At 56.3% G+C, this 24414-nt stretch overlaps 1 protein-coding gene across 5 annotated transcripts in view; it reads right to left on the bottom strand.

The window, feature by feature from the left end:
* Positions 1–24414, bottom strand: part of Rbfox3 (RNA binding fox-1 homolog 3) — a 438537-nt gene that overhangs the window by 9211 nt on the left and 404912 nt on the right. For 3 of the 5 annotated variants that reach the window (XM_032912140.1, XM_032912143.1, XM_032912141.1), the window contains 5 exons: positions 15429–15683; positions 7453–7590; positions 5565–5618; positions 4679–4771; positions 3402–3462 (listed from right to left, as the gene is read on the bottom strand). In XM_032912140.1, coding sequence (XP_032768031.1) covers positions 3402–3462; positions 4679–4771; positions 5565–5618; positions 7453–7590; positions 15429–15650 — 568 coding nt within the window. In that variant the 5' untranslated portion in view covers positions 15651–15683. The remainder of the gene's footprint in view (positions 1–3401; positions 3463–4678; positions 4772–5564; positions 5619–7452; positions 7591–15428; positions 15684–24414) is intronic. The other 2 variants (XM_032912142.1, XM_032912144.1) reach the window with 1 other exon arrangement.

Here is a 24414-nt window from a genome sequence, read left to right as displayed (position 1 = left end):
CACACACACACACACACCACTAAATAAAATGTTAAAAGAAGGGGGCGGGAGAGATGGCTCAGCGGTTAAGAGCACTGACTGCTCTTCCAGAGGTCCTGAGCTCAATTCCCAGCAACCACATGGTGGCTCCCAACCATCTGTAATGGGATCTGGTGCCCTCTTCTGGTGCGTCTGAAGACAGCGACAGTCTACTCACATACATGAAATAAATAATAAATAAATCTTTTTAAAAAATGTTAAAAGAAGAAGAATGGTGGTTGATAGGTCTTGTGTACCATAAATACTGTACTCACTCCTGAGGGACTCATTATGCACCAGGGCAGGTGTTACAACCTCTCCGTTTAACACTCGGAGACAGACTGGCAATGTGTGTGTGTGTGTGTGTGTGTGTGTGTGTGTGTGTGTATGTATATGTGTTTCTGTATGTGTGTGTGTGTGTCTATGTGTGTTTTTGTGTATATGTGTGTGTGATGTGTGTGTGTGTATGGTATGTCTGTGTGTGTGTCTGTATGTGTATGTGTATATGTGTGTGTGTATGTATATGTGTTTCTGTATGTGTGTGTGTGTGTCTATGTGTGTTTTTGTGTATATGTGTGTGTGCATGTGTGTGTGTGTATGGTATGTCTGTGTGTGTGTCTGTATGTGTATGTGTATATGTGTGTGTATTTATGTGTGTTTGTGTGTGTGTGTGTGTGTGTGTGTGTGATTGGTTTCTCCCTGGGACTCTGCACCTCTGCCTGTCCCTTCTTGCAGGTGGGCAGACCTCTTCCCAACTGGGACTTGGGAGCAAAGCCCGGATCCCTGGGGCCTGCAGAGGTAGAGGCCAGCTGGATCGCAGTGGACTCCGCACAGGTCAGATGGTAGTTGGAGAAGGATTAGCTCACCCTCCTCCTTCACTCTGGTCATCTCGTTGCATGCCCGAGCCACTGGCCAGTCAGCGAGAGGGTGGCAATGGACTGTAGCAGACTGTACCCGGAAGCTCCACGGGAGAACAGGTAACAGGTGACATCTACCCTCCACCATCCTCAGTCTGCTAGCGTCCCACCTTGTGTCTAATCTGGAATCTTCCACATAGCTAAGGCTAGTAGGGAGGAAATCTGGGACGTCTACCCTAAGATGTCCCCTAAGATCTCATCAGAGCAGAGCCTTGGGGCCGGGCTGGGTCCCACCTTCCCTAGGGAAGAGGAGAGTCAGGGGTTGCATCCTGTTTCAGGGGCCCTGGGCACTTTGGCCTGTCCATTCTGGCTGTCTGAGAATGTCTACTTGCTTGCTGGCTATGCTTCAGTTGAACCCCACAGGTTAACAGAGGCAACCTGAGGACCCACCTGGAAGGCCATTCCTGTAGGTAGGGCACCAGGTAAAACCTGGGGAGCTTGCTTCCTGCCCTGGGGACCCCAAGCCCCCAATAATGAACTTCAGAATACTCAGAGTTAAAGCTCTCACGAGCCGATGCCCCTCCTGGCCGTGCCACAGCAAGCCCAGGGCTGTCCCTCTGAAGCGCCCCGACTCTTGCTTGGCAAATGGAGGCTCTGGAGCACAAATCTCCTACAGAGGGATGAGCAGAGCTTCCTGCCTCTCTCACTTCAGCATCAGTACCCTGAGGAGCCAGCCAGAAACAATGCTGACCGGGGCTGGGTTTATCCTGTGCAAGCATTCTTCCAACTGCTGTTCTTCTCAGAGGGAAGAGTGCAAAGGGGGCTCTAGCTGTACATCCCACAGGTCTCCCCCCTGCCAGAGCGGGTCTCCTCAGCATGGGTGGCTGACCTTGGAGGCAGACTTTCTAGTGGATACCATGACTGCCCCTAGGACCTAATCTCGGGTCCGGAAGGTTGTTTGAGATGCCCGTGGCTCTCATGTTGCAGATGTCCACATTGGCTAGATCATTGTGTCCATTTACTCCAGGTTACAGAACCAGGAGCCTGTGACTGAGGCACACTGCACGGTCCAGGCTCGAGTTCTCAGGCCACTAGAACACCCAGCTCTTAAAGAACAGGGTTTTATCAATGGGGGTGAAGATGTAGTGGCTGACTGGGATGCTGAGGGGTCAGGCACGTCCTTCACTCTCGTGAGGGCTTCCCCCACAGTGCCACTCCTCAGTCACATTGCCCACACATCCCACATCCCGTCCGCCTCAAGCCTACCCTTTTACCTCCTACGCTAGTCACCAGTTAGCAGCTAGCCGCTAGCCATGACACACAAGGGACTCTGGTAAATCCAGGGCACCTTCACGTTCTCAGAACTTGGAGAACCAATTCCTTGCAAAAGTGGGGAGAGGAAGTTGTTGGCACTCAGTTCTAAGCTGGAACTGGCCAGAGTCCCCATCTGTTCTAGTTAGCAGGTTTCCTGCCCCCCCCGCCGCCCCCTCCCCTGACTTGACACAGTCTGCAATCATCTGGGAAGAGGGAACCTTAAGTGAGAAAATGACCCCATCACATCAGCCTGTGGGACATTTTTCGTGATTAATTCTTGATGTGGAAGGGCCCAGCTCACTGTGAGTGGCGCCACCCCAGGCAGGAGGTGGTCCTGGACAGTATGAGAAAGCAGGCTGAATAAGCCAGGCTGAGCAAGCCAGTAAGCAGCACTCCCCCATGGCCTCTGCCTCAGCTCCTCCCTCCAGATTCCTGCTTGAATCTCTGCCTTGACTTCCCGCAGCGACAGACTGTGATCAGTCAAATAAACCCTTTCTTCCTCAAGTTGTTCTTGGTCATAGATATTTAATGTAGCAACAGGAACCCCAATGAATACATTGTATCACCTGATCTCTGCCTGACCGTGCCCCAGCTCTGCCCATTCTGTTGCCTCAGACTCTTGGCACTAGAAATTCACCCAGCTCTGCAGAAAACCATCTCTAAGGACAAGGGCAGCTGAGATGGGTTCCCTCCTCCCTCCATGTAATGGTGGGTCATTGTGTTGTCTACAGGCAAGTCACCAACTGCACCATATCCTCATCCCCAAGATTCCTCTTTTCGGATGCAAAGACTGGGGTTCAGAGGTGCTGGACGTTTGACTGAGGCCCCTGGACCCTCCTCGCCTGTCCTGTGTACGAGTATTGTGAGAATGAGGACAACACACCAGACCACAGAGCCCTCTACCCTCGACTCTTCTCTCCCAGGCACAAAGCACCTCACTTGTTGCCTGTCTGTATGGCCACTGAGAGCTGTTGACATTTGGAAAAGCTCAGGGGCTCTGACTGGAGACACCGGCTATTATGCAGGTGGGGAGGGTGACCCCAGGTGTCCCTCTCAGCTGGCCACGCCTCTCTGACAGGACAGACGTGGGAAATCTGGGATACCAGGTAGGGATAATGACTGAGCACACAGGAAGGCTGGCCTTTTGCTGCCTCAGTTTCCCCAGGTTCTGCCCCAGCCCCTAAAGCATGCTGGGAAAACTTGCGCTCTTACCATTGGCATATGGGTTCCCAGGCTTCTTATTGGTCATGACCCGGGCCGTGGCATTATTGACCTGTCCGGAGATAGAGAGGAAGGGTGAGCACGTCAGCCTCATAGTAGGCCCTCAGCCACCCTGGCCTTACCCTTGGGGTGTGGCCTTTGGGAAGGAAGGCCGCCGAGGCTCCTAAGCTGTTTCTAGCTGGGCCCAGGACCCGTGCTCACGCTAGTGCTTTACATGAAGCAGTTCCAGTCAGGAGAGCCCAACACTACTGGTACGCTGAGGCCCTCTGAGATAGCCCCAGGCTGGCTGGCAGGCCAGGTTCCAGGGTACTCTCTTCCAGATAACTGCTAAGGCTATGTGTGTGTCAGATCAACATTCTAACCACCATTGAACAAGCATCCGGTTTCCCAGGGCAGGGTCTCTGACCACTCTCTGTAGCATAGAATTTAAGGGTGGGGCCACTGGGGGAGGGGGAGACAAGGTGCGTGAGGGAAGCATGAGAAAGGCAGACCCAGGGACTGGGTCCTGCTTTCCAGACAGGTAAGGCCTGCCCAGGTTGCCTGGGAGTGGTGGGGGTGGGGCAGTGACACAGAAGACAGAGGTGGCCCCTGTGGAAGCGAGGGAGGCAGGAGTGGGTCAGGCAGTGCCTGAGGAAGAGGTCTGGGCCATATGCCTCCTCTGTACTGTGTGAGACTGTGTGAGCCTGTTGTGAGAGGCCTGGGCAGTGAGCGGGGTCAGGAATCTCAGAACCCCTCAGCTCCTATGGTTGTAGGCCCCTCTGTAGCTGTTGCCTCTTCTGCTTCAGGCATGCTGGGGGGAGCCCAGTTCTGGACCCCAAAGCCACACTGAGGAATCAACAGGGAGGAAACGGGCAGAAGTGGGGCATCTGGGTGACCCCCCTCGTCTCTGCTCACTGCTAGCCTCACCTCTGCTTTGAGATTCCACAAGGCTGCAGCTGAGGCTGCCTGAGGAGTGGACCCTCTTTGCCTGGGACAGGCAGGGCTGCCTACAGTGCTGGAGATCACCTGGCCTCACATGTTTCCTGGGGCCCCTTTGTGTGTGGGTAGGGATGGGACTCCTCCTTGGAGCCTCATGCTGACAGGAGCTAGGCTCAGCCAAAAGATGACTGTGGGAGGTCGTCCTCTGGGGCAGCCCCTCCTCCAGTCAGAGGCCTCTGTCAGGCTCTTAGTAGGGTGGGCAGCAGCCACCAGGCTGGTGGGGGGCCCAGGGGTGGGGCATGCTGTCCATGACCTCCCTGCCCTGCTACGCCGCACACTTATCTGAGCACCTCAATTTTCCGTCCCTCTACGATCGTCCCATTCAGCTTCTCCCGGGCTCGGTCAGCATCTGAGCTAGTTTCAAAAGTTACAAACCCAAAACCCTGTGAGCAGAGGAGGACAGACAGGAGAAGACAGGATGAGAAGAGGGAAGGAAAGGTGGGGGAGGGGTGGAGGGAGGGAGAGAGAGGGGGCAAGTCAGGTGAGTGAAGGACAGCCCCCAGTGTCAGAAGTCTGTCTTGGTGCCAGCACTAGGAGATCGTACTGGGGGGCAGGGGTGGCCCCAGGCAAGGGCAGCTGGTAGCCCAGCCTGAGACCAGCCCGCACTCACCATGTGGGACACCTCCCAGGCAGACGGGCCAAAGAGATGCTAACCTGGCCAGGGGGGCCGTGCCTGCTACTGTAACCCGACCTTGGGGTGAGAGGCTGAGGCTGGGCTCCGTGGGGAAACAGTCCTCCCCACCTTTGCTCTGGGAGCCCAGGTTGTGTGTGTGTGTCTTCCTGGAGAGGGGAGCGGAGCTTATCTTTGCTGGGTGCCCTCCCGATCTACAGAACCTGTAGCCCCTCCCACAAGCCTCCTGGCTCTAAGGGTGAGTGGATGGATGGGCTTGGGGACCCAGGCCCGGGGCCGGGGCTGGGGGGCTCTGGGATGCAAGCAGGAGGTCCTGGCAGCTCAAAAGAGGAGAAGCAGCCTGGCAGCAACGACAGACAGCTGGGGGCGGGGGCAGAAGAGCAGGGAGTACAAGCACCCGTGTGGCTCAGGGGTCCTCGGGCGGGCGGGCGAGCGAGCGAGCGGGCGCGAAGCTCTCCAGGAAGGAAACGCACATTTCACACGTTAGCCTGGCGGGACCTACAGCCGGCGCGCTGTAATGGTGGAGGCCTCTGTGCGGCACCCACCTTGGAGCCCCGCTCGTTAAAAATGATCTCCACGTCTAAAATTTTCCCGAATTGCTGCAGAGATAGAGAGAGGAGGGGTGGAAGACAGGAGAAAGAGGTTATGACAGCGTAGCCTTACCCATTCACTCCCAAGACGCCACCAGGCTTAGATAAAGAGGACCCCAGGGACGCCCTCCCCCTCTTCCTCTGGAGGCTTTTGCCTTTCTTAAGGAGCATGCGTCATTGCACCGGGATCCCCTTGGGCCTTGGCCTTGGCCTTGGGATGGAATGCCCAAGGTGTTAGAGCTATCCTCAATCTGCTGACAGATAGGCCTTTTCCAGAATAGGCGTGTGGAGAGGCGAGGGTCATGAGCTGGGGCTGGGAAACGGCAGTAGATATGACAGATCAGGACCCTTGATTGGGAGGAACCTTCAGGGCCCTCTGACATGGGGAAGAGAGTGGAAGCTGGCAAGCTGAAGGAAGATGTTGGAGTAATGGGACCCGGAAGGCCCGGGTTAGGACTAGGTGGGCGGAGCCGGGGGGGCGGGGGGAGGGAGATGGCTCCTGATATGCTGGCCCCTGGGACTTGTGTGTTGGGTCCCAGGTTTCCTGCCAGAATACAGGGTTCTAGCTCTGGCCCATCCCTTCCCGCCCTCTGGCCAGCCTGTAGTCTCCATGATCAGTCTTATCTCCCTCCCTCGGTGGTAAGCGAGACTGTGAACCTGTGACCCATATCTCCAAACAATACCAGAAGGTCCTTAGCCCGCAGCCTCCTGGGCCAGCAGTTGATGAGGGCTCCCCTCATCTTACACATTCCTGAGACAGGGCAAGAGGGCCTGGAGGCCAGGTAGCTATAGTGCCCTTATCTGCAGGTCCTGAGAGGAGGGGAACCCTTTACCTAGTTCTAGAACCCAGAAACAGGACGCTTGGGCTCCGTTAGGACTCTGTGAGTTAAGAGCAGGTTGACCGTTAAGCCAGTGATTACCCAGCGTCAACCGCTTAACTTAAGGCACCCAGGCTCAGAGGGGCTCAGAGTGCTCTGAATAAGAGGGCATGATAACCTCATCATCTGAAGGTTCACTGAGGTAGTGAAACCCACCCCAAGATCGGGGTGCAATTCTAGGGTGACACAGGGCTGCTCAGAGGCACCCTGCATGTCCCTCTGTGTGAGAAAGACTGAAGAGAGGGTTGAGGATTACTCAGGGTCCAGGGTGCCTCTTGTGGATTAGAGGGAGCCAATGCTAGGCAGAGCAAGGATGGAGAGAGAGAGAAGGAGCGGAGGCAGGCTACATCGTTCTCTGTAGCCAGAGCAGGAGCTCAGGGAGTTGTACCATGTTCCTCCACCCCAGCCTTCTTCTCCATGGTAGCCCCACCTCCCGTGGACACCAGACCTTGACCTGGTGCTCGGGTCTGAAGTAAGCCTCCAGGGCAGCCTAGTGGTGGGGCTGCCCTGACTGGAGCCCAGCAGTGCAAAATCTACGGCAACACCCAGAGCACCTGGGAAGGGAACCACTGCCTTTTTGGTTCTAATCTGTTGTATCTGCAAGATGCCTCCTGGGGAGGCAGGAAGCAGGGAGTCTTGTCAGACACACAGGCGAGGCTGAGGCTGTGTAAGGCCAGGAGGCTGGGCTGTCCCTCCAGGTACTTTTTGCTGGGAAGCAGTAATCTGCCTCCAGGTAGGCTTTGGAGAGCCGGAAGGGACTCTGTGGCCCCTTTGGGAAAAGGCTGCAGGGGAGTAGCGTGCAGATTTCTGGCAGAGGACCAGGTGATCACTTGAATCTTAATAGGCAGACTTCATCAAACCCCTACTCTCAGCTTGGGTACCCCCATTGTGCCCTGCTAAGGAATCAGGGCTGGGAGTCCTCTGGGGAGACTTCTGCAATGACGGGGTGGGGTGTGCACACTCACCCCGAACATTTGCCGCAGGTCGGGGTCCCTGAACCGGAAGGGGATGTTGGAGACATGTAGTCGTTTGGGCTGCTGCTTCTCCGTGGGGTCGGAAGGGTGGAGTTGCTGGCTATCTGTCTGTGCTGCTTCATCTGCCTGCTGTGGAAAGAAGACTAGTGGTAAGGTAGTCCTGCACAGAGTGTGGGCCGCCCGTTCCCTGCACACTGTGAGGGCTCACCTGTTCCCAGCACACAGTGTGGGCTCACCTGTTTCCTGCACACAGTGTGGGCTCACCCGTTCCCTGCACACAGTGTGGGCTCACCTGTTTCCTGCACACAGTGTGGGCTCACCCGTTCCCTGCACACTGTGAGGGCTCACCCGTTCCCTGCACACACAGTGTTGGCTCACCCGTTCCCTGCACACTGTGTGGGCTCACCCGTTCCCTGCACAGAGTGTGGGCTCACCCGTTCCCTGCACAGAGTGTGGGCTCACCCGTTCCCTGCACAGAGTGTGGGCTCACCCGTTCCCTGCACAGAGTGTGGGCTCACCCGTTCCCTGCACAGAGTGTGGGCTCACCCGTTCCCTGCACAGAGTGTGGGCTCACCCGTTCCCTGCACACAGTGTGGGCTCACCTGTTCCCTGCACACAGTGTGGGCTCACCTGTTCCCTGCACACAGTGTGGGCTCACCCGTTCCCTGCACACTATGTGGGCTCACCTGTTTCCTGTAGACAACTATGGGGGTCCACTCATTCCCTCCACCCCAGCTTTTCCCACCCTGGGCCAGCGATCCCAATAAAAGCTGGGTACACAATTCTCAAGGTTCATAGGGCAACCGGAGGCCCCACCTTCAAGCCTTTGCCATCCTGATGAACCACATTTCTCCTGCCAGACCAGGTTAAGTGGTCCTTGGCCGGGTCTGCTATGAGCTCCCTCAGCACAAAACTCTCTACCGAGTTCCACCCTCCGTGGCCTCTTAGCCCCAAACCGCCATTGCTCTCAAAGACGTTCTGGGAGTAGGGGGCCTTCTGTTGTCACACTCGGGTTGGTTTCACGACTGGCTCCCTGGGTATGGTTGTCTGCAGGGTGCTGCTATGTCAGTCCATATATTCCCAAGGCTTCCTCTTATCTGGCCATTCTGTGTCCATCAGAACCCCCGGGGGATTGCTCTAATGATTAGGGCAAGCCTCACACAGTCTGTCCTCATTTAGACTGGCTAACTGTCCTTACTGGCTGGCAGGCAGTTTGAAAGGACTCAGTTTAAGCCCACCATCCTGTAGTTCATGTAGGAAGACTGGGAGCCCAGAGGCAGCACGCTTAAACGCTCGCTCAGCCTGTGTAAATGTCCTCAGTGAGGTTTGCCTTCAGCCTGGTTCACCCTCAGCTTCGTCCCCTGATACAAACTGACCAGCACTTCCTCTGCACTGGCCGGTGAGCGGGTATCTACACCGAGACAGTGAAGTCCATCTCCTTGGATGCCCAGCCAGCTCACACACCACCAGTCTCTCTAGCTCTCCACTCGCTCATCCCTAAAGCCTCAGTGTCCAGGACAGGAGCTCTGAGGTGGCACACACAGGGGGTGGATACCCCAGCTCCCGCCCTCAAAGAGTTCCTTCTCTTCCTGCTGCTCCAGTTTTTCTAGAGGGACTGGACTCCATGCAGCATGGCAACACCAGGCCAAGAACACGCCCTCTAGTGGCTGTCTTCTAATCCCAATGCCCCATGGCCCCTCAGGTTTTAGGGATCAGCTCCCAAATCCGTCCACTGATCTCGGAGGCTTCCTGGGGGCAGAGGTGGGAGCATCACTGAGGGGCACAGAGGTAAGGGTCGTGGTTGGGGTTTTCATTGTGTAGTTGCCTAAGGAGCAGAGGCAGCTGCTGGGAGGCTGATGGGAGAGACACAGAGGTCCCTTCCCATGGGTTTCCAGGAAACACTGGTGTTCTCAGGCTAGCTCAGTCGGTGCTCTTCCAGGAGTGTTGACAGGTATGGGTGTCCTGGAGGCAGGAGTCAGGAAGGCTAATGTGCCTGGGTCTGTGTTGTGGCTGAAAAAAGTTGGAGCTCAAATGGACAGTCTCTGCCAGACCACACCGCGTCTAAGGAGCAAGGGGTGGGCCTTTGGGCTTCAGTTGGAGTGGCTTTCTGGCCTCCCCTGTCTCCTTTGAGTCCCTTACATTCTAGTGTTCAGCCAAGAGGCCTCTGACCCGGCTTCTGGCAGGAAGCACCCTAGGTGACCAGAACAGAAGGCCCCGGTGATGGTTCCCAGAGACCCCCTGTGGGCAGCTGTGGTGGGGTTGGGAGACTTGCAGAGCTGCAGAGTTTCCGTCCACGTGTCCTCTAGCGGCAACTCTACCTTGTTGCACCGGGAGGTTAATACACGGTGCAGCTGTACACATGGGGCCCTTTTCCTCTCCCCGACTCAAGTGGACAGCCCCACGACCTGTGTCAGCAGGTCAGCGACCTGTGTCCGAACAATTTTGGTAAATGTCTTCTGAGCCCCACGTGTGGAGTTGTAGGTAGGACCTGGCCTCCTTCGGTGCTCCTGAGAGACGGTGGGTGGCCAGAAGCCTCTGGCTTGTTAAGCCGTTTTTTTTAAAAAACACTACCCAGAAGCCCTATAAAAGTAACTAGGCTTGGGCAGGGAGACATAGGTAGCGGGAACAGCCACAGTGGGCAGGAGTGGGTGGTCTGCTCCACCCCTGTGGGGAAACGCAGGACAGCAGGCTGTCTATGTAGGAGCTGACTGGCTCTCCAGGGGGGCACTGGGGCACCTGGAGGAGCTCTGTCTCCCCCAGTTCCATGGCTGTCTAGTTCCACGGCTGTCTTCTTTGCTCTTAGTATTAGTGCAAAAAGTGAATGTCGGCTAGACTCCGAAGGGATGGCTGTGCCACGGACAAAGGTAAAACACCCCAAGAAGCTCGTGATTATTGAGGCCCACAGCAGGTGTAGGTCCCTCCTTCTCCTTCTCCGTGGGAATCCACAGAGGAGGCAGCTGCAGGTGTCTCTCTCTACTAATTAAGTCATCTTCATCTTGGAGCGGAGGAATCCAGCCTGGTTAGGGGCCTGTAATGTCAGCTTCTGACCAGCAGAGGGAAGCAACGAGCACCGCCAGGTGGCCACTCTAGCTCAGGAATCCCTAAGAAAGCTGACAAGAGGGGGGTCCACAAGACCGCACTACTAAAGCTGGGGTGTCGAAGCGTCTTCGTCTCCCCCACACTACTCAGCAGCGTACAGCAGCAAGTAAACGGGCTCAGCACCTACAAAATTGTAAGGTGCGCCGAGAAATTCCGTAGGCGTAATTGCACACCTCAGGGCATCTTCTTTCTACCAGGGTGGTGCTGGTGGCCTGGCTGACCCTTCTGTCTGAGAAGAGGATCTATGCCCGGCTCCACCCCGTCACGCTCAGGTCTTTGCTTGCAGTCCTCAGACGTAGAGAAGAAACAGCCATCAGGACCCCCGATGTCTCCCAGGATGTTCGTGGGTTTTAGTGTCTCTCTAGTTCTGTGTCAGGCCCGGCCATCACAGACCCTTTGCTCCCCACCTCTACACATTCAAGGCTGGGTGCCAGCTCCTGGGGGCTTAGGCAACGTTGAGGATTCTGACTCCCTTTGCCTGGCCCTGCCGATCTCTGCACAGAGGAGTGGTAAGTAAGTCACCCAGATAGGACGGGCAGAGGGGTCCTAGGAGGACCGTGGGTAACAGAACACCCCGGCTACCCTCTTACCAGCCCAGAGGTAAGTTTGGCTGAGGTGGCATAAGTTAAACTGGCCATTGGGATTTCACTCGGCAGCCTCTCTCTGTTCCTCCTCCAGTAGTGAAGCCACTCTGGTGGACAGTAGGCTTGCGGGGAGGGGCTCTCTTCTGCCCGTGGCCCCGAGGGGGTCTTTTCTTTTCTTTTTTTTTTTTTTTTGGTTCTTTTTTTCAGAGCTGGGGATCGAACCCAGGGCCTTGCGCTTCCTAGGCAAGCGCTCTACCACTGAGCTAAATCCCCAACCCCGAGGGGGTCTTTTCTTTGAGTGTCTTTCAGAATCCCGGGCTCCGTGCTTCCACTGGATGTCGAGTGACACTCCACACCTCTGCTGGCTGGCCACACATCACCCGACTAACTGCACTGACTTGTCCCCCATAAGTTGGTGAGCCATCCATCGCACCAAAGAGCGACTGCGGCCAGGTTCAAGGGCCAATACCTTTAACCTTCTCTCTTTCCTTCTCGTGCCTGCTTTTATCGACCTTTGGGAGCCAAGGAGCCAGGGACCCAAGGCTGCTGGCTTTAGTTACTGATGGAAGAAAGAAGTCACTTTATGCCCCTCCGCCCAGAGACACCTCCTGCCTGCTCCTCCTTGTCACTTTCAAGTGTGCAAATGTGCAAACACTGCAGGATATGTGAGCACGTGGTTAACCCCAAGGTTATGAACTGGGAAAACCTTGTCGTGGTGTAGCTCAGCCTATCCACCCACCTTTAATCCCAGGGCTAAAGAAAGTCAACCCTAGGTCAAGAGGTGGAGCAGACCACCAGCCGACAGGGAGGGACAGGGAGGGACATTGGGTTGAAGGACTGTGGAGAAGGAGGAGGGTTTTTTCCTTCTGGGACACTGGTGGAGTAGGAAGGTCGGCTGGTGACTTGCTCTGCCTCTTGACCTGGGGTTGACTTTATTGAGCTCTTGGATGAAAGGCGTATGCTAGGACGGAGCCACACACCACGACAAGGTTGTTCCAGGTCACAGTCTTGGGGTTCACAATGGGATGGGTTCAGATATCCCGGAACGCATCAGTCTCTCCGAGAGTTTCCTTCTGTGTAAGGACTGGGTGTGAACCCTGCGGGCACTCACGTGACCTTGAGTGAAGGAAGGAGTACCTGAGGGTGTGTTTCCTCTCTGCCTGCTCAGAGTTTTCCAGCTGTATTGGGGGCGGCACTCGACACCCTGCATTGCCTTTAGCAGGCAGCCCTGGACCGTAAGAGATAGGAGACTGAATCCATGTATAGGAGCTCCTGGCTCTCCAGACTTCCTGCCGGGATCACGGATGGGGGTGGCTCTTTTCAGAAGGGACCTCCAGATGGTGGGGTGCAGAATAGAGGTCCCTGTGTAACAATGAGGAGTGGTCCCAGGAATGGCCAGTCACTGGGGTTGTCTAAGGACAAACTGCTGAAAGCTTCCTAAAGACCTTTCTGAGGACCCTGGTGGCCAAGGCCTCTGGAAGTAACAGATGTTGGTGGACTGGGTCCCTCGGGGCCGGACGTCTCTCTATTGCTCCATCTTTGGGCATCATACTAGGGCAGCAGGTTGTCAGAGGAGTCAACAGGGGTCCCTCAGTTCTGGTCTGGGGAAGCCTGCTGGATGCTGCAGGTTCAGGCCATATAAAGGCCCTGTCCCAAAGCAAATAAAATCCATCTGAGCTAAGGCCCAGGACGCATGTCTCTAAAGGAATAGGGGACAAGAAGGTGCCAGGCAGGTATGCCAACTACTGCTCCCTCCTCCTCTGCGTCAGCCTCAGGGCAAAGATAATGCAGACCTCCCGTCTTGGGGCAGGGTCAGCCTTTTAGAGCTGATGTAGTGGTTGTTATCAGTGAAGTGTTACTGTGGAGCAGGGCTGCTCACGAGCGGGAGGAAATCTCTCAGGGGGAGAGGGGCCCCTAGGGTGTCTGTGTCTATGAAGTACATGGGATGGTGGGGAGGGGGGAGAAGGAAGACACTGGGGCACTCAGTGGCCGTGTCCTGGGAAATCAAGGGAGGTTCTGAGCCAGGTGGGAGCCTGGTTCTGAGTCTGCTGTCCTGGGTACCCCTCAATCCTAGTCTCAGTCTGCTTAGGGAAAGGCCCAGAGAAGGCCTGAGTGAGTGGAAAGCATCCTCTGAATGTCCACAAAGATAGGCTGGTGATGCCTGACCTGGCCAGCAGGTGCTGGCTTTGCTTCCTGTCAGGCAGTTCCTCTGAGAGGCAGCTGCTCTGGGAGCCAAGCAGCCCCTGGAATCTTAGAGCCTGTTCTCCACAGCTCCCACATCAGAGATCGAGGCTGGCGGTTTGGGGGAGGGGCAGCCCTCAGTATCCCGAATGTTCTCTCTCTTTCGAATGTTCTCTCTCTTTCGGTCTAGCACCTTCTACCTCCCCAGGTTAGGCTAGCACACTTGCCCTTGTGGTGAAATAGCCAGGTTAAAAATCTGATACCGTGACCCAAACACTCAGGTCAGAGAGCAGGACGGTGGTCTAGGCTGCGTGTTCCTCAGGGCTCTGATATTCCCTGACAGAGCCAGGTCATCTGGGAAGCATTTGGGTACCAAGCCTCAAAACTCAGCTTGCTCCAGCGTGCTCCCAGGAAGTCCTCGCCCCAGCCCTCGGCTTCCTGACATCTCTGCCTTGGACTAGCGGAACCCAAAGGACAGGGCTGGTCACACCCTCTGCGCCCCAGAACTGCCTTGGGACCTGGCGCTCAGCCTGTGTTATGCAGGGCCAAGAAGTTGACTCAGATACTGGTAGTTGTGTGGGTCTGGTAGCCCCAAGCTTCAGTGCTGGTTTCTGCTTTCGGTTATAAAAAAGCTACCCAACCCCTCCTTATGTCACCTACACTAGTGATTTGCTTTTGACCAGGTGAAGAACTCCTCAACTCCCCACCACCATTTGTTCGTAGAGGTTTGGTCAGACGGGGCTTGTCTGCTAACGCCTGTCAGAGAAGATCTGGGCCATATACCTATGACTTATGCAGGGTCTATCTGGGGTTACCTCAGGGGTCACCTCTGGGATCACCTCTGTCCATCCTAAGCATATAGAGGCTGTGGACTTGGTGACTTAAGAGCCAGACCTCCAGTTCTGTAATCCAGACGTTGGCCTTTTCAGTCTGTGGCCCGCAATTGAAAGAATCCTGGTGACTGGGAGGCGGGGGCTCAGAAGTCCTGCATTGGAGCTGGGGTTCTGCTGGCTTCTCGGCGTGTAGTGTTTGTGCAGGGAGGACTAACATTGGCTGGACATAGGATGAGGTCAGGCGCAGCCCCAGCCCAGGTACGAGTGGGCGGACTCTCCGAGGCGATGGTAGACAGTTCGGAGGACGGTAGAGGATGCCCTGCCCGTGCAGAGGGCAGTATTTGGGTCTGCACAGCATCTGTAGAGCCAGGCTTGATGTGGAGGCACAGTTAAGGGAGCACAGCTGGAGGGCCCCTGGGGAGACGCCAGGGTGGTGCCACTCTGCCTGGGGAGAGCAGAGCAGGCTGGCCTCCTGCCCAGGCTCTGCCAGCCAGCAGCTGGCTGTTGGAACGGAGCCAGCAGGGATGGGTGGATGAACCCAAAGTCCCAGAGCAATGGAAGGGAAGGCCCACAGGGAATGCAATGGGGAGAAGCCAGAGGAGAGGCCTGAGCAGCCGTGGCAGCAGCCAGAGCCCGGGAGGGGGCTGCAGGATGGAGCCCGGGAGGGAGGGTGTGTGTGTGTGTGTGTGTGCAGGACAGAGCCCACCCAGGCGGCTGGCTCTGTTTCTCACTCTTTTCTCCGTGAAGAAATCTGAGAAGTGCTGTGCTCAGCACTTTCATCTCCCCCCCTCCCCCGAGCTGCATTACAACCGCGTAATTGAAGCTATCTGATTGGAGGGCAGCCAAGCAGGTAGATTACAAGTGATTAGGAATGATAGGAGGACTTGCAACCCGAGAGGGCTCTGCAGCCGCCCACCACCCTCGGCCCACCCTCGGCCCACCCTCGCTTTCTCCTGAGACCCTAGGCAGCCCAAGCCTCTGGCTCTTATGTCCCCTTAGCAGGACATCAGTGGCCACTGCTACACTTCCTACCTCCCAGACGGGGTGAGTGGAGTCGCTACCCGACTCTGTGGTCCCTTCACGGCATCTGCTCAAAGAAGGGAGCCTTGGTGTCAGCCTCATGTCTGGGGCTGGAAGCAGGCTCATGTCCGACAAAGAAGCCTGACCCTGTACATAGAGGCGCTTTCTAGAAAGTTCTACCCAGCCAGCGTGTACTGGGGACGCTCTGCCCCACAGTCCTGGGCTGGCCTGTGTAGGAAGGGTCTCTTACCGGCACCGTCTGGGTCCCAGCGATGGGCTGTGTGCTGGCCTCAGTGCCCGGCTGCTCAGGATGCGTCTGTGCTGGCGTGTAGAGGGTCATGCCGTGCTCTGGGGGGACGGGGGTCTGGCCGGAGTAGTCCTGTGTGGGATGTGGCGGAGGTGGGGCATATTCAGCTGGGATTCCATTCTGAGGTGGAGGAGGGTACTGGGCAGGGGGGTAGGGCTGGGCCATCGCTTCAGGCGGAGCCGTGGCGTCCTGATTGCCCTGTGGGTGGAGAAAGCCAAGCGCTGGTTAGAACCCCTATCCCTTCAGAGCCTTCAAGGGATGAGGCTCTTCCACTTCAGGCTGTGTGGCTTCCACACGCTACTTTCCATGGCATCTCCCAGGTCCTCCCTGAGAAGAGACCCCAGCTCAGAGCCACAGGAGGGGCCAGGATAGAGGTACTGGGAGCCCCTGGTCTGAAGTGGGGGCACCCCTGGCTGTGACCTACTTGCCAGATATGAACACACAACTCCAGAGTTCTGTTTCCTCACCTAGATTTTAAAACCAATCATCTATGAAGACTGTTGCAGCAGACCCAGGTGGAGCTGTAGGGATCATCACGGATTGAGCGGCCCCAACAATACACAGAAGTACTGAAATACAATGTTCACTGGAAACCAGCATAGCCTGGACATAGATGCCCATTCATTCACGGAGCACCCGGTTTCCCTGCCGCCGAGCCTTTTCCCCAGCCTTTTCAAGGGGGTCTGAGCATCCGTTTTCCAGTAGAAAAGGTGACTTCACAGTTCACCTTGACCGGTTGATCACTACGGTGGTCAGAAGGTCTCTGCAGTCTCCCAGACTCCTCCCTGCCCCCTTGAAAGTCTGCTGCCCAGAGCGGTGATGAGCATCCTTCACTGCTCACCCCTCAGCCCCAGCGGGACCTCAGCAGTGACTCTCAAAGATAGTGCCTGCGTCCTCGGTGTCGGCATCACCAGGGAGCCTGGTACCCGAGGGTGCAGGTCTGGCCCTACCCCATGCTTTTTTGGATACGTGTGAGGGTTACTCATAGTAGGCAGGAGAACAGCTCAGCCAGGAGCCCTTTTCTTCAACCTGGGCTTCCATCCTGCAAAGCCAGGGGCAGGCGGAGCTGGAAAGGGAGGAGACTGGTTTACTTCTCTGTCTCCCGCTGCAAACACAGCTGAGGCAATGTCCCCTCTGGGCAGGCAGTGCCTTTGCTCTGAGTTTGTGTGGCCAGAGAGTTCCAACATCTGAGAGGACAGGTAGTGTCTGGCCCTGGAGCAGACCTCCAAGGGGACACCAGCAAGAATTCATGACCCCATTGATGACTCAGATGAGGAAGGACAGGGCCAGTCTCCTACCACCTGTGTCCCTCCAACATGGCCACCCCTGTGGGCTGCAGTACCAGACACGTGATTTAGTAAGAACATTACTTACATGCAGCCACGAGGAGGCAGGGGGGAGGTGGGCTTGCACGACCCTTTCCTGTTTCCTTCTGTGGCTGCCTGACCTTTTTGCATTACCTCTCGGCCTGGCTGTGTCCACCCCAGCCTAGGGGTAACAGGAAGGTGTCAGCCAGTGGAGTCCTCTCAAGCATGCTCTCTTTGCCATAGCTGACCCCATGTGCCTCAATGCCTCGCCCTCACTGACAAGAGAGCCTCTTTCCTCAGAGTACCCCCTGGGCTTTGTTCTTGGCCATAGACCTCACTGGAGTTCCACTTGCTCTCCCTGTAGCTGCCTTTCTGGCATCTTGGGCATGCCAGGCCCAAAGTGGGGCTGGGTTACCTTGGGGAGCAAGGATAGGCCTGCTTCACCAGGCTTGCTGAAGGCCGACGCTATCCAGATGCTAGATCTACCGTGATGGTGCTCAGAGGGCCTGCCTACCTCATGGCCACAGCAAATGTGAAGAATCTACCTGCTCTGCACCAACCTTGTTTCCCTCATCACTAGTTGTATCAGCCTTGCCCTGCTCCCTAAAGCACCCACCCCGTGCTAGCCACCCTGGAACAGACTCGCAGAGCCAATAGTCTCTGGTATCCAAGTCCTCATCCCTCTTCCCCCTTTTCTTCTCCCACCCCCTTTCATCCCCCTTAATAAAACTGCCTGCTCCTTTCCCTGTCTATAGAGGAGCTCAAAACCGGGACAGTGGGTAAGTGCTGGAGTGGTATGCCTCACATTACCTCCTCCTCCTTCTCCCTCCTCCCCCTCCCTATTCCTCTTCTTCCTCCTCCTCCTCTCTCCTTCTCCTCCCTCCTCCCCCTCTTCCTCCCTCCCTCTCCCTATTCCTCTTCTTCCTCCTCCCTATTCCTCCTCCTCCCTATTCTTCCTCCTCCCTATTTCTCCTCTTCCTCCTCCTCCCTATTCCTCCTCCCCTCTCCTCCTCCTCCCTATTCCTCCTCCCCCTCCCCTATTCTTCCTCCCCCCTATTCCTCCTCTTCCCTATTCCTCCTCCTCCCTATTTCTCCTCTTCCTCCTCCTCCCTATTTCTCCTCTTCCTCCTCCTCCCTATTCCTCCTCCCCTCCTCCTCCTCCCCTCCCTATTCCTCCTCCCCCTCCCTATTCTTCCTCCTCCCTATTCCTCCTCTTCCCTATTCCTCCTCCTCCCTATTTCTCCTCTTCCTCCTCCTCCTCCCTATTCCTCCTCCCCTCCTCCTCCTCCCTACTCCTCCTCCCCTCCCTATTCTTCCTCCTCCCTATTCCTCCTCCTCCCTATTCCTCCTCCCCTCTCCTCCTCCTCCCTATTCCTCCTCCCCCTCCCTATTCTTCCTCCTCCCTATTCCTCCTCTTCCCTATTCCTCCTCCTCCCTATTTCTCCTCTTCCTCCTCCTCCTCCCTATTCCTCCTCCCCTCTCCTCCTCCTCCCTATTCCTCCTCTTCCTCCTCCTCCCTATTCCTCCTCCTCTTCCTCTCTCTCCCTCTCCTCTCACTGGAGATTCCCACCCATCTCATTCTCCATAGTAGTGAGGTCCAGAGGCCACGTTACCCCTTGTTACCAGACATCCTGGTGTTCAAAACAGGCAAGTGGTTCATGGATGGAGATGTTGGAGGGGCTGGGGAGAGGTGGGTGTGGCATGCAGGGGTGGAGAGAACACAGCACCCCGGATAGCCAAGGGAGAAGAGCAGAATAAAACAGGAGGACCAAGGGTGTAGAAGGAGAGGGGGAGGGAGGGAGGAGCCTGTCAGCGGCCTGGCGGACGCCAGGGAGATCAATTCCCCCGTAAATATTTGATGAGAAACTTCAGTAACTGACGAGGCTTCACAGCTCCTCTCCCTACCCCTCCTGGGTGGCTTTGGCAGTGAATCACTTTGGCTGCCGGGGGTGGGGATCTGGGCATCTTCTTAAAGTCTTAGAGTAAGAGTAGGTAGCTGGGTCTGAGGGCCACTGGGGACCACTGACATCTTCAGCATGAGGAGGTGGAAGTGTTTAGCAGGGAGGTCTCGCCCAGGCAGGGCTCACACAGTCCCATCCATTTATTCTGCATCCCCTGGCCCAGGATACCACAGTGATCTGCTGCAGATGGTTAAGACCTTGTGCTCAGAGGTCACCAGAGCCACCTGGTGGCTTAGAGGTTCAGACAGACATTACCGCATCTCCCAGGACCTCAACTCTGTCATTACGATGCCCTCAAGGGTTCTTCCTCCTGGATGGGCAGTGGCCTCTACCTCAGTCTGCTCAGCTATGAAGTAGGAAACACATGTCTACCACGTGTGTGGATCAGATGAGGCCACACGCAAACGTCCACATCCTTACCAGAATCCCAAACGCCTCCCATGACTGTATGACTTGGTTTCTTCGTAACAACCCGTTGGATCTGCTGCTCTGCAAGTCTGCCCATCCTGGGATACAGCCCTCTCCCTTCCCTGGAGAGTTCAGCCTGAACCCGAGGATTCAGCGACAGTGACTGCTCTCCCGGTCCACAGTCTCCAACTCTAACGCTGCCACCAGGAATCCGGAATCCATCTCTTAGGCCAACTCAGTGCTCCTATTCTGCTGTGACCCTTCTGACTTCCTGCTTCTGTCCCAGCCCCTACCGTCTGTCCCCTGTGGTTAACTCCACAGGTCCCCAAGTCCTCAGAGTACCCCAAATCTCTGCCTTTGCCTCCCGTGTCTCTCCTCTGGCTTGTTTTGCTCAAATGTCCCACTGCTCCATGCCTATCCAGCTCTTGGCTCTTCCTCCTGTGGGGATGCACTTTCCTCAGACCCCTCAGGTGCTCTCAGGTCCTGCGGTCTCACTGAGTCTTTGTAAACAGGGTCCTTGGCTTGCCACTCACCATTCCTGACCGGCCTGCACTCTCCTCAGTCTGCAAACTGCACCCACATGTTTATTTAGCCCCCCCACGCCCCAGCTATCTCTTATCCCATTGGGTGTGACATGGTCTCAGGGGAGCAGGTTCATGCCTGCCTGGCTGCGTGACCCTTTAGTGTCAGAGTTCCATGTGCCAGAGTCTCCAGGGAGACAAAGAGGTGCCAACGAGGAAAGAGCTGATGTGTAAGTGGACGAAGGCGGCCGTTTGTGCTCACTCACTGACTTAGCCCTTGGAAGCACGCTACAAGGCAGGAAGCTCGCTAGGCTTGCCTTCAAGGGGCTCAGGTTTTGGGTGAGCGTCCCTGGGAGCCTCCCACCCCCACTCTGTTACACCAGCCCAGTCTACTACCCGCGTCCCCCACGGCAGGTACCACAGCTGACACTTTTGCAGATGGATCAAAGTGCTCAAGGTACAGACAGAGCGGAGGAAGCACAGAGCAGGAACCATGTCAGAGCCCCGTCAGCTGCATGGTTCCGAAGACGGGGTGGAAGGCTGGCAGGAGTCTGCAGGCGAAGAGGGGCAGCCTGCTGTGGTGGTTCCGATTTGTTTCAGCCAGCCGGGAGCATCTTGAATAGCTCCGGGTGAGCAAGCTCACCTCGCTGGCTGAAAACTGGCCACATCGCAGGACTCCCAAGGGCTGGGGTTGGCCCAGGAAAGAGGGTGTACCAGGTCGGGCATTTTATCAGCTCATTTAGGATCGACTCCCTCAGCTCGCACCACAGCACAGCCCAACCATGGTGTCTGCAACACCTGGGTTTGATGTTGTGATGTTTTAATAAAAATTAAAAAAAAATTATTGTGGGTACATGAAACGTGTGTGGGTGTGCATGCCCGTGGCGTGTGTGCTGGGGGGGGGGTCAGTTCTCTCCTCACACCTTTCTGTGGACCCAGGTCATCAGGCATCATGACAAGGACCGTTTACTCCCTGAGCCTTCTTGTCTACCTTCAATGGTGTGATACCAGCAGCATTTGGGGGAATGGGGGAGTCCTCCTTGAAGCCCCCATTACAGGTGCTGAGTCTGTGCCCTCGGAGGGGTCTCTGGTCCAGGGCTATACTGTTCCAGACAGTATGGTGAGGGTTGGATGGTGGCAGTGGTGGTGGGGTCTCCCAGGAGCCTGCTCCATCCCCTGGCAGGAAGGAGGCAGAGGCTGGGCTGCACGATCGATGCCACTCCTTGTATCTGCCTACACAGATCCTGCCCTCCTTTTCTGCCCGTGCTCCGTCCGAAAGGCCGGCAGGTACAGGTGGAACAGCCTGTCCTCTGGTTTTCAGGGGGTAGCAGGGCAGTAAGTCTGGGTGAGCTATTTTCTCCCCTGACTTCCTCTGGGTAGCTGTCTTGGGCTGTCTCTGTCTTTGATCAAGGACCTAGCCTCCTCTCCCAGAATCCCCCCTCTTAGTCATCCCCTTCCTGGTTCTAGTCCTTGCTTCTACCTCTTGCTGTCAGTCTTAGGCCCCTGTACTGTCCTTGCGTTCCTTCTGCTTGCCCCTAGACTCACCCGGGAGTGGGTGGGCGACCTGCATCCTGCACCAGGGATGTGGGTCCCATCAACGCAATGGAATGTAGAGGCTCCTCTTGCTTGGAGGTGGGCGGACCTTGTGGCTAACTGCTAATCCTGGAAGCCTGGCTTGGGCGCTTGCATTTGGATGGCTGTGCCTTTGAATCTGGATCCCAATGCAGGACAGTGACTTGTCCCCCATAAGGCCAGAGCAGAGCGGGAAGGCCCTTTCACCTGCAGGCTCTGTAGCCTGTGGGGTCTGTTCGCACTGCTGGCTCAGCGTCCTCAGCCCGTGTCCTGCAGTCTGCACATGGGGTGCCAGGCGAGGGAAGGTGCTCTGGGTGTAGGCTGACAGGGCGGACAGAAAGTTGGATGCGTGACAGCGGCTGGAGCCGCTCCCCGAACGGCCTGGCCACTTGCCCTGTACAGTCCTTGCTGGCTCTCTCGGCTCTCAGGCCCTCCAGGACAATTAAGATAATTGCTCTCGGACTCCTCACCCCTGGAGGGAGGGTGCTGCCTGCCCAAGGTAAGGTGGCCATGCTGTTTGGAGGCAGGGCAAGTGGGCACTAGGCCATTTGTTCCCACTCCTGGTGGTAGAGAGGAAGGCAGCACCGGGGAGCCACAACCTCATCACCAAACTGCTACACAGGCCATTGTCGTGCAGTAGCCATGTCCCGGAGATGGGTTCCTATTGTACGTGTGTGCCTGCACAAGCATGGAGCCTTGCAGCCACCCGGCACTCAGTTAATCCTCATGGTGGCTTGAAGGAGTGGACATTGGGGCCAGTGGCTGGCTATGTGGTCGGAGAGCAAAGGAGAACCTCATTTCCAGCCCCTCCCTGTCACACTGGCGGTGGGAACGGGGTCATGTGTATCTGGAAGTCTGACCAGAGGAGGGGCTGGGTCCTGGGTCCCAGCATGGAATGACAAGATGTCAACTTTGAAAACCTCGGAGAGAGGCCAGGGTAGAGCGGCCTCCCCAAGGGCAGGTGCTGCCTGCCCCATGACAGAACGGGAGGTGCCTGCTCTGAACTTCCTGCCTAGACCTTTGCAGAACTCAGGGTCTGCGAGGCAGGCTGGCTGCCCTTGAGGCTAACTGCCAGCAGGCTGGTGGTCTGGGATCTGATGCGGAGTGACCTAGGAGATGCACAGCTGAGCATGCCGGTGAGGGTGTTTCCATGGATACGGAAGGACCCACCCTGGATGCGGGGGACACCTTCCCTTAGGCTGGGGTCCTGAACTGAATCGGGAGAGAGTGCAGGCTAAGCATGGACGTTCAGCCCCCTCTCCTTCCTGAACGTGGATGCCATGTGACCCACCCAGTACCTCATGTTCTTGCCTCCGTTCCTCCCCGATCCATGGAGACAGATCGTCACCACGACAAACTGAGCCCTCAGCTGGGAAAGCCAGAACAAACCCATCTAGCCTCAGGTTGACTTCTTGTCAGCCATTTTGCCAGGGTAACAGGAAAATTAACTGACGCTAGTGACCTCAGCTTTCTGATCTCCCACCTTGGAAGCAGGGATGACCCTGCTCTCAGCCCCCTGACCTCAACTCCACCCAAAGGCTCACTCACGTGGGGCTGGGCCCACCTCTCTGGACACCAGGTGTTTCTGCATCAGTGTCTCTGGCTACATTGAGCAAAGAAAATATTTCTTCAGCTTCCAAAGGTAACAGCAGGAGACCCAGCCTAGCCTGTCAGCACCAGTGAGGAGGCTTGTCACACCACTGGAACAGCTGAAATCTTCCTAGACACTTGTGCCAGACATCTGGGTCTATGCATAGGCCACCAATTTGTCCTCTGTAGGCCAACCCTCTGAAGAGCAGAAGAATCTAGCACAGTATTGACCATCCTAGTTGTTCCTAGCAGACCCAGAAGTTGAATATCGCCCCCTAGTGCCTCGGTGAAGAATTGCAGGTAAATGGGACCTGCTGGGCAGGCATCTTGTCCAGGATTTCTATCCACACCTAGCATCTCCAGAATGTGGTGGTAGTGCCTATGCTGGGCACCGTCTCTTGCTCTGCACTGAGACCATGTCTCTTCTTGTTGCCCACCTGTAGAAGGGAAGGGTCATAGATGCAGTCCGTGTGTTCTCAGTGGTCCTGGTTAGGAGCAGACACCCCAGTAAGATGCCTGGCAGCCACTGGCCACCATCCCGAGTAAACCCACACAGCGATCTCCCTGTGTTCCTGCTGCCACACTGCGGAGTTGACATGGTTCTGGAGAATCCATGTGATCACAGGGCCCCAGGAGGATCAACAAGATGGGTCGGGATACACACACAATACGGAGGGTAGGATAAGCCCGGCTGCTAGGCGACTTGAATCCTCCTGTCCATAGGTCCCAGAAAAGGGTCTGAGCTCATCTATCTACTTCTCGTGGTTGCTGAGTGTTGCAGGGTTGGCAGCCTTTGGAGCTGTACTAACCAGACAGGGAGTGGTGGGGTGAAGCTGCTCACCAAATACCTTCCACACTCTCAGTTGGTGCCGGGACCCACGTGCCTGGAGAGCAGCGGTAAACTGAGGTTTGGCCTCAGGCATCCGTCACCCGGGCATATTCTTAGCAAATATGAACTAAGTGGAGCTGTACCACCCAGCTGTGGAGCTAACCAATAACCTCCCTTCAGGGGCGGAGGCTGGAGGAAGTGGTAGATTCCTAAACACCGGGGACTTCCTGTGTGGCTCTGTGACAGCAGGATGCTTCTGCGTCTGCACTGAGCATCCCCGTGGTAGCTCGTGCAAGGGTTGCCTGTAGGGCAGATGGGGTGTGTGTGTTTTCTCGTGGATGTGGAAATGAACAGCATTTAAATGATGGGGGTTGGGGAGACTGCAGAAGAGCCAGCAGTGGGTGCCAGGGGTCCTGTGCATCCAGAGCTCAGCTCGGCCTGCAGCTGGAAGTGACTGGTAGAAGGGAGAGGCAGGAGGCCAATGGGGCCACAGCCAGCTCTCTCTCCTAGGTTCCTGCCTTCTGCCTCAGTTGCTTCCTCTGTGCAGATACAGGTCACCTCCATGGTTCCTAGTCAGGGTCGGTTACTTTTGTCAACTTGATATTAACCAGCCACTGGGGAAGAGGGACCCTCACCCGACGGATTACATCATGTCCATCAGGCTGCCTTGCAGGTCTACGCGGCATATACGTGGGGTGCTTCCTTTTTCTTGTTTTTCATTCTCTTAACTGCTGACTGGTG

This window comes from Rattus rattus, chromosome 9 (genome assembly GCF_011064425.1).
Source record: "Rattus rattus isolate New Zealand chromosome 9, Rrattus_CSIRO_v1, whole genome shotgun sequence".
In the NCBI taxonomy this organism is placed as follows: Eukaryota; Metazoa; Chordata; class Mammalia; order Rodentia; family Muridae; genus Rattus; species Rattus rattus.
This window is presented reverse-complemented; position numbering and strand designations above follow the sequence as displayed.